Below are 9,511 nucleotides of genomic sequence, written 5' to 3' on the forward strand. Positions count from 1 at the left end.
ATTTGAGACACGAACTGATGAAACTCCTCCATGGGAGTGCTCTCTTGAGAATCCATCGAGCCCCACCTCACATATGAAAATTGATCCATCATTTACAATACGTGAATGGACAAACAGGTTTATTGTTCTTTACATAATTGATCCATTGTTATTATTTATGTAACAATAATTATGACAGCTCAAACAAACAAGTCCCTACAAATAGGCACCACAATGGATACTATTTTGAGCATATGCCTACCATGATTTATAGCAACATTTGATGGCACGTTCACATTGGTATTACACTAATCAAGAGAGCTCAAAACATGCTAAAATTTGAAGCCATGCACAAACCATCTGCGAATGTCATGATGGGAAATTTTGCCTACAAATATGCAACACTATGGACAAAGGACAGTTCCATTTTATGGACAATGGATAGTTTCAAACAGTTTCAAACAATGGACAATTTCCAAAAGATAGGCAGCACTATGAACAGTCTTTTCCAACACTTTCAACATAATAAAATCGATATTATGTAAAATTGATATGATGAGAAATTTTGCCTACTAATATGCAGCACAATGGACAAAGGACAGTTCCATTTTATGGACAATGGACAGTTTCAAACAATGGATAGTTTCAAAAATATAGACAGCACTATGGACAATCTTTTCCAACACTTTCAACATAACAAAATCGATATTATGTAAAATATTGTTCTCAATCAACATAGTGTACACAAATGTAGTAATACAGAAACATGTACGCATACTTTGTGTGCATAAAGAAATCAATATTATGTGAAATTTTGTTCTCAATTAGCATAGTGTGCACAAATGTGTAGATACTTAGAGAGTACTTAACAAAACAGATACTATGTAAAATTTTGTTCTCAATCAACCCAAGGTTGGCATAGACTAGAAAAATATGCAAATAAAGAAACTAAGTATATACAAACTCGAAGTTTGCTTCACCATTCTTTACAAAAACCATGATGTATAGATCTTATTTGGTTTGCAAAAAACGATTATGCTTGGTCTCCAAATTGCAACTATATTTGCAAATATACTGCCTTTTTAAGATTAAAAGATAGCACACATGCACACAAATGAAACATGTGTACACACAACATTCAAAACGTATAGTACACTACAACATAAGATAAAAACATAGCTAATCTAATCACGTTCAAGATATTGTGATCCAAACACCCTTCAACAAATAAATTCAATTTGCAAATGCACGCATGCATGCATGCTTACAAACCAAACATGTATGCACACAACTTTCAACTTCTTCATAAACACAACACACACATTCAACCTATCACGATAATCTGTTATGGAAAGTAGCCTCAGACCCTCCAAAATCAAGGCAAGTTGCATTACGTTAAGGTTCGAACATATTTAAACCAATTAAGCCCTTTGGCTTTTCCCTAAGGACCTCGTCCATTTCAATCACCTGCTCATCCTTCTTTATCACATTTCCTCCCCATACATTTCTATCCTACGTGTGGGCAATTTTAATTTCAAAGCTCACCACAGAAAGAGCCTCTATCAATAGAATGAACTAAACAGTTTTAAATAACATCGGTGCATTTGTGTTGTGTATCTTCTATTTCCTACACAAGAGAGAGATTACGAAAGAGAGAGAGAGAGAGAGAGAGAGAGAGAGAGAGAGAGAGAGAGAGAGAGAGAGAGAGAGAGAGAGAGAGCATACCTGTGATAAGACCACCTATGAAGCCTACGATTCAACTATGATAAGACCACCGTTGAAGCCTGCAAATCACCTATGATAAGACCGCCTGCGAAGCCTGCAAATCCCATGCAACCAATTGGCCATGATTAACATACAATTAATTGGTTTCTAGAACAAAGAGAGACATGGCTGGATGCATAATCATCAAATATGCCTTCCCACCTTCAGGATGTGTATAGATTTGTGTGAAGAGAGGGATGAATCCAGACAAACACAAAGAGATGAACACACATGCATGGCGATCCCTGGCACAACATTTACACCTATGCAAAACCTGCTTCTTCACAACGGCTCCCTGGCAACAAGCAACAGAGGGAAGCTTGATGAGGCCGAAACCTAGCAACAAGCAAAGAGAAACCTAGCAACGGGCAAAGAGGGATGCCTGGAGCCCGCTCGCTCTACCTACAGACGACACTAGACGGGGGAACTCCCCCACCCTGCAGAACGCCAAAAGAGGGCAAGGGGAGCATTGAAGTCCCCTTTCAATCGACATGCTGGGCACCCCCAGTGTGTAAGAGGGGGGCGCCCGTTTTCGGATTTTGGGCCTTCCTATTGACCGATTCTTGCACACTTGGGCAGCCGCATGTTGGTGTGTAACCACCCTAATGTTGAACACATGTGCTTGCACACATGCAAGTCCTAAACATATTCAAGAGCATAAATAAACACCCCCTAATCGCAAGAGCACTTACACACATACAAGTGTCACACATGTTCAAGAGCATAAATGAACATCTTAGAGGTGTCTGTCACATGCACGCACACAATGCATGCATGGGGGCAAAAATGTTGGCATGCATGTTAAGTAACTATGTGTGCATGCGCGTGTGAGTACACGCGCGGTTTTCACATCACAAGATAGCAATAAGGTGCACAAAAGTCTATGGTTACATGAAAGTGGCACATGTATCACTAGACTTTGTGAAGTAGAGGAAAGCTGTGACATATAAGTCCATAAATAGAAAAGACGAATGTTGCAAAAGTTCATTAAGAAATAAAGGAGAGGCTGATATCAAGATTTTGTAAAGGAGAGTAGAGGTGTAAGACACTTATCATATTTTTAAAGGAGGAGATGATGTCACGCCTTTGTAAAGGAGAGGAAAGCTATGAGACACGATATATTTAAAGGTGAAGATGAAAAACATCCGGTTACAAAAAGCACCAAAAACAAATGTGGCAACAGCTTATCGAGACGAATAAGATACTCATATCAATAGACTTTGTAAAGGAGAGGAAAGGTATGAGCCGATCGTATCAATAGGCTTTGGAAAGGAAAGGTATGATGCCTATTTATAGTACCACACAAGATAAACGTGAAAGAGAGTACGTTCCAAAACAGATGTAGACACAAGTAAGAGTGATGAGAAACTGAAGTGTAGCTAACAACATTCCAAGAACACCTACACACTCCAAGAACTTTTTGGCAAGCCAATGGCGTTGTAGCTTAGCTGGTTCGAGTGTGGGTCAGAGTGCCCCCCCCCCCCCCCCACCCTGCAGCAGCATATATAAATGATCTATTCATGTCCAAGAACACTTTGACAACCCATGAAAGAACACAATCCCCAGCCAGAGGACCATGACAAATCTTATTACAAGGCACACCATGGGTACAAGGGATGAGAATTTACAAGCTGTACATAAGTCTAAAAGAGCTATTCAACTTTGCCTTGTATATTGCATACCACCTCAAGACCAAAAAACCCAACACAGACTAATGCAGGTTCCGTAGGCAGATTACAACACTGTTGGCCCTCAACAAAAATTGATCTCTTAACTGTATGCTGCCACAACAAATAGATAAACGTGAGTTAATTGCTAACATACCGAAGACATGTTCTCTCGTGAATACGAGGAGGTACTTACCTACCACTTATCAGGCTTCTACAGCCACTAAATTTTAAATATGTCAGGTGTTTGCCTAGAGAACTAGATGCAGAATTGGATGCAAAAAGTACTTGCAACTGTCTCAACTGTCATTTATCGAGGAATGCTCAGAAAACCTTAAAATGTGTATATACAGCCTTTGACAGCCTGAATCTCTGACCAATCCATAGACTCGGTTGGACCTCCTAGTGATATATTACAAATGTTAATCCAGTCTTAAGATGAGACTAGGGGTTCGTTGAGAATCCACTTCAGCAATCAATCTGCACATCCCAAGTCAGGTTCCTTGTGATGCCATGCACAAAACACAGGTCGTGTACATTTGCATAGCCTCTTTCCAGTTAACTGTACAACTACAATTATCCACACTGTCAAACTTCAAGTATCCATTCATGCTTTTTCTACATCACGATCCCCACATTCAACATTTGATGATAGTAATGCAGAATTTCCAGGCAAATTGGAGGCAGGAGATCCAGAGTTTGATGTGGAAGTTTGAGGGGAAGGTGCGAGTGGAAATACAGAACCAGTAAGATTGGGGGCTGAATTGTGTAATAATGATGATGGGGGGGTAAAATATGGTGATGCTCGGAAGGCATCTAGAAAATCAGGGTCGTTCTGCCTTGCAGATTTTTGAAGACCCAAGACTTGCTGAGAAAAGTGACGTCGTGCATTGACGATTCTAATTGGACTTGAATCAGGCCTCGGAGGCAAATGATGAAAGGAGAAGTAGCACCTCTGATAAGATCGAGTGATTGACTCCTGAGCATCTATGCATCTTCCTTCATGTGCTGTCACTTGTTCTTCTCCTTCCACGACAGTGGGAGATTGCAAGTGAGGGCCGTTCGAGTTTAACAATGGTGTAGTTTCAGATGCTTTTGGGACAGACCTGGCATCTTGCTTGCAGATGGGACAAAATGTTTTCCATGTTGTGAGCCATGCATCAATGCATGAACAGTGGAACCCTGCCATAAGAGCAAATGTTAGGGATCACCATCCAAGTGACTTCTCATAATCCTCACTAGAAATGCACCACCTGGAACACTAACCACTTGAAACTAAAATGGCACAGCCCGGCATACTAACCACACAACCAGTATAATTAGTATCTGCTTACTGTGTTTGCATGGCAGTATGCGCAACGTTACCCCATCTATATAATCCTCCAAGCATATAACACATGTCTCTGCTGCCTCAATATCGCAATGATATACTATGCTTGGCATTGCTTTGACTTCGCTGTGACTCATAACATCTGGATCACTGTGTCTCCTACCACTGGCATATCGATTCCTGTCCTGCCGTGTTACAAGACAAGCTGCAACGAAGGTTGTCAATACGAGCATACAGATAGACAAGACCATTAGCACCCATTCACTGTTTCCATAGGATGGGAAAATCCAACAGTCTACGCTAGAGTCATTTGCATACTTAGACAGCACCTTCCCTGCAGTTTTTGAGACAAAAACTGCTGGTATGGAGATTCCTCGTTTGCTACCAGCCACTGTCATAAAGAGCTATAAAATTCAGTTCTTTATTTCTAATTCTGCAGTTGCATCCACGTAAATAAGTAAAGGGTCATAATCTTACTGGTGACAAGCTCAGTACTCTCCATATCATCACAAACAATGGCTGCCCCGAAACCAGCTTCTTGTGCATTACGAACTTTCGTGTCAAAAGAGCAAATCCCCCGCAAGACCAAGACAAACCGTGAACATAAACTATCAGCAGGATTTGTTGAATCCGGTACACTTAAAGGAGAGCATCCATGCAGTGGATTTGCATACAGAACAATGCCACAGATTCCAGAGAGCGGCGCTCGTGGAGCTGCACGTGCCAATACATACATGCAGGACATTAAAAAAATGAGGCTCTTAATCAATAGTGAGGCAGTATCAGAATGTGTCATCACCAAATCTTCATTGCAACAATTCTTCATCGAATTAATAATTAGACATAGTATCGGAGTGTGTCATTACCAAATTGCAATAGCCTTTAGGTCCTAAACTTGTTCACTGGTTAGAATGGATAATGTGAGAGTCTTGTGATGTGTTTTCGCAGAATGAAGATGAAGAATGTGAGTTTTCCAGGGAGTTTCCAGCCAATTACTGTCAGGAAAAAACTATAAAGGGCATTTCAACCCCGTTTTGGCCCAGGGATTTTGGGGGTGTGTGTGTGTGTGTGTGTGTGTGTCACATCTTTAAACTTTGAAACCTCCTCTGAATTAGAGAAGTCATCTATAAAAGTTTAGAGACAACTTTTGCAATTCTTCAGTCTCTGCATTATTCGATTCGTTTACGTTTGGGAAATTTTTTCCAATATACTCAACATTAAACCTCGATTTGATGTGGGGGGGTTTTTCGTGAAACCCCCATGACAACACAGAAATGTACCATGGAAATTTCAGGACTTACCGAAACTTGCGTCTGTCGATCTGAAGGACAAGGACAGGTTCCCTTTGGTGAGGACGACCTCGGCCCTGAGATGTTGGCTGAAGAAGGCTATGATAAGGAAAGCCAGCACGAACCAAGGAGGGAGCTTCTGGCAGGCCATCCTCCTCCTCCTCCTCCTTCTTCTTCTTCTTCTTCTTCTTCTTCGTCGTCGTTTGCTTCAGCAGATGTTATGAAGATTTCCTCTCTTTCTTCTTCTTCTGAGCCTTGCTTCAGCAGATGTTATGATGAGTGCTTCTTCTCCTTCTTCTTCGTTGCTTCAGCAGACGTTATGACAGTAAGGATGAATGATAGGAGCCGACTTCAGCAGTCATGGAAGGCAAACAAATGTTCGTTGTGTCTTTACATTATTGTCCTTAATCTTCATCTTGTTTCTTCATCTGCTTCTTCTTCCTCCTCTTCTGACTCAGCGTGCGCAAAGGATATGACAACATTCCGGAAAGCAACCAGGTCTCCATTCCATAGCTTTTCCGATGGGGGTGTCGTCTTGTCAAGCTCCTGATCTCGAGAAGATGAGAAGGTGCGCGCCTTTCTTCTAAACTGCTGATAAATTTCCGCTGCTTCACTTAGCTGGGCCACTATACTATTAAAGGAAGGAGAGAGAGAGAGAGAGATTAATTAAGACTGGAGAGAGAGGAATGGGGCGGGAGGGGCAGACACACCAAAAATATGGATTTCTTTGGGTAAAAACCGATAAGAGAGAAACCATAAAGGTATAAAAAGCAAGTGGTTTTGCCCTCAATTTAGTATTCCAGACCCCACTCCCACGCAATATTAATATTTGTGTGTCGTCATCTATCTCCCTTCCACGTGGCTACCTGAGGTTCTTCCGAGTATCATGCCAGGCATCTGGGCCCACTGCCCATCATTGACTCACACCACTATCGCAAATCTCCCTGTCCCTAAAGAGAATTTCTAAGGTATGGAGCGGCGAGCCTCGGCCCACCAACAGACATTACCTCACAACACACAAAAAGTTATCACATATGTAAATTACCATGGGCTGCCAATAATTTGTTGCAATGGACTGTTCTAAGGTAGTTAGTTTCCTCTCATCATAAGGCCCAAGTCGCACGCGGTCGTACCGAACCCTCCTTCCCGCCATTGCCCCACAATTGCATTGGACCCCGTGCCAATGCTGGTAGTGGGGTTTCCTTACCTCACAACGACATGCCCACAAACCCTTGCAAAAAAGCAAGGTTTACTTTAGTTGAGTGTTAACAAGCCTAGCAATTTTTCTTGGCCTTGAGAAAAGCAAATGGACTCACTCAGCCAACTAATTGGATGATGCTTTGACGTTTTGTCAAAGAGTTTCTGTATGAAGATCTTCATTTGCTACATTGGCACGACTACTTTGCTTGGGAAAACCCACTACCCTTGCATGACCTCGGTTACAACTAGCACGACCTTGATGTAAGTGTAGTTTAGAAGAAAATACGTCAATTAGAACATATGTATATGTATATGTATATATGTATATATGGCATTACTTAAATGCCAGTGCGGAACTTGCGGCTTTTCGAATGACCCCACAACCTAGAGTACCTCCCAAAGAAGCTGGAGCTGCAATAGCTGCAGAATCTTCTACAAATACATGGACCACAATCTGGACTCTATTGAGATTGAGCATATCGATATTCGCCTATGCGATTAAGTTCAAGATTTTTCAAAAAAGTGATATTAAAGAGATCGACTATCGATTATTAACAAAATTCTTGGTTTTGTGTGTGTGTGTGTGTGTGTGTGTATGTAGATATATATATATATATGCATGCATGTATGTATGTATGTATGTATGTATGTCCCCCTTCCCTATAACATTTGTGGGGTCACTCAAGTCATCAATCATTATATCTCTCACTACCTTTTCTATGACATTCATAGGAAAGAATTACTATTGAAACCTCATAAGTCTCTTTGTTGTTTTTTTCTTTCTATTAACACCAAAATGATTTCAATTCTCAAATTATATTTCTACTTTCTCTCTTTAAAGTGAACATTAGATTAATCTTGCAAGTTCAAAGACTTTTACATGATACTACCAAAGCTTGTATACACCAAAATTCCATGCAATGCCTTTTCTCAAGGAAGGCCATGCATCTTACTGAAACAAAAACCAAAAAGGGGATGAGTATAGATTTAATAATTGCTAATTTAGTAGCAAAACCAAAAGGTTACTCCATCTTTTGAACTTCCTCCTCTCAATTGCAACCTTGAGCCAATCAAATCATTACCTCATAGTAACTCCAATCCCTAGTGAACATCCAAGTTATTGGAAATTTATGCTTGATTGATAGTTTTGAACTCTAGATCCTATAGCCATGATTTTCCCTCAAAAATATATTTAATTGTAACTTGATTTTTTGGTATCGGTGACCTAACCAAATAGAAAAGAAATCTTAAACCAAAACAATAACAACCTCAAGACAAAAAATAAAAGAGTAATGCAAAGTTGGTCAAAATAGGTCAAAGGCAAGTCAAGTGGAACCAACAAAAGGCCAAACCCATCAAAGGAGTAAGCAACCTTAAAGCTAAGAAAGTGAAGATGGAGAGTAGTCGAGCGTTAGCAAAATTATAGAATAGTTCTTTGAAATGAGCTTAGACCCTAACACCTCTTAAAATAGGATGTTCTTTGTTATTTTTTAGTCCCGCAACACATGGATATTATTCTTGTAAAATTCTAAAGTCAATCCCATCCAATTTGTACTTAATTCGAAGTAAAAACTTGTAAGTAAGGAGTTCACCAAAATCTATCACCATGACATAATGCATAGAGACCTAAAAACAATCAAGAGGATGTGAGGCTCTAGTAGAGCATATCAAGACTAGCTATGGGGCCTATATGGTATGTCCTCTCTAACCAACATCGTGATCTTATATAACAAGCAAATCTTAGGCCATTGTATCATCATCCACAATAAGTTGTCTAACTAGGGTTGGCTATACTATAATAAAATATTCCTCTTGAAATATCACCTCACATACTTCAACTACATGCTCAAGTTGCTTATGCATATTATCCTCATGAAACACGGCACATGGCTATAGATAACCTTCTAAGCCAACAGATCCCAACAGTGATAGTCAATCTCACCTGCATCACTATATTCAAGAAAGATACATTTGATAGACTTTGGATCTAGCTTATTGCATTTGTCTTTGGGAATATGGCAAAAAAAAACATCACATCCAAAGACACGCAAGTGTGTATACGAGGGAGGTTTACCATGCCATACCTCCTTTGCAACTCTATCACTAAGAGTAGTGTATAGGATCTATTAATAAAATGAATTGCAATAGCAATTGCCTTAGCCCAAAACTACTATGGTAAGCCTACCTAGCTAAGCATATTGCGGACTCTTTCCTAAATAGTCCTCTTTTATGTACTTTGCAACACCATTCTAGGATAGGGTGTACGGGGTGATCAACTGGCA

The 9,511-nt window shown here is 40.3% G+C and overlaps 1 protein-coding gene across 2 annotated transcripts; it reads right to left on the reverse strand.

Moving 5' to 3' along the window:
* Positions 1–3,380: 3,380 nt before the first annotated feature.
* On the reverse strand, positions 3,381–6,698 carry LOC148028114 (receptor homology region, transmembrane domain- and RING domain-containing protein 5-like). Of its 2 annotated transcripts, none has more exons than XM_087689797.1 (4): positions 6,042–6,698; positions 5,218–5,454; positions 4,745–4,945; positions 3,381–4,592 (listed from the first exon to the last, which is right to left on the reverse strand). In XM_087689797.1, the coding sequence occupies exons 1-4, from the start codon at positions 6,178–6,180 to the stop codon at positions 4,018–4,020; spliced, it is 1,152 nt and encodes a 383-aa protein (XP_087545923.1). In that variant the 5' UTR covers positions 6,181–6,698; the 3' UTR covers positions 3,381–4,017. The 2 variants fall into 2 exon arrangements, with proteins under 2 accessions (XP_087545923.1, XP_087545922.1); XM_087689796.1 differs by having other exon boundaries at positions 3,383–4,592; positions 4,745–5,131.
* Between the last annotated feature and the right edge of the window lie 2,813 nt (positions 6,699–9,511).

The sequence above is a fragment of the Lygodium microphyllum genome, chromosome 12 (genome assembly GCF_053477565.2).
Source record: "Lygodium microphyllum isolate KBCC chromosome 12, Lygodium_microphyllum_v1.1.10, whole genome shotgun sequence".
In the NCBI taxonomy this organism is placed as follows: Eukaryota; Viridiplantae; Streptophyta; class Polypodiopsida; order Schizaeales; family Lygodiaceae; genus Lygodium; species Lygodium microphyllum.

Bases quoted from the DNA above. Each gene is read 5' to 3' on its own strand.
- LOC148028114 (XM_087689796.1), bottom strand. From the start codon at position 6,180: ATGGCCTGCCAGAAGCTCCCTCCTTGGTTCGTGCTGGCTTTCCTTATC. The intron at 5,132-5,217 runs GTAAGATTATGA...TCTTTATGACAG, and splicing joins GAGTACTGAGCTTGTCACCA to TGGCTGGTAGCAAACGAGGA. The intron at 4,593-4,744 runs GTAAGCAGATAC...CTCTTATGGCAG, and splicing joins CATACTGCCATGCAAACACA to GGTTCCACTGTTCATGCATT.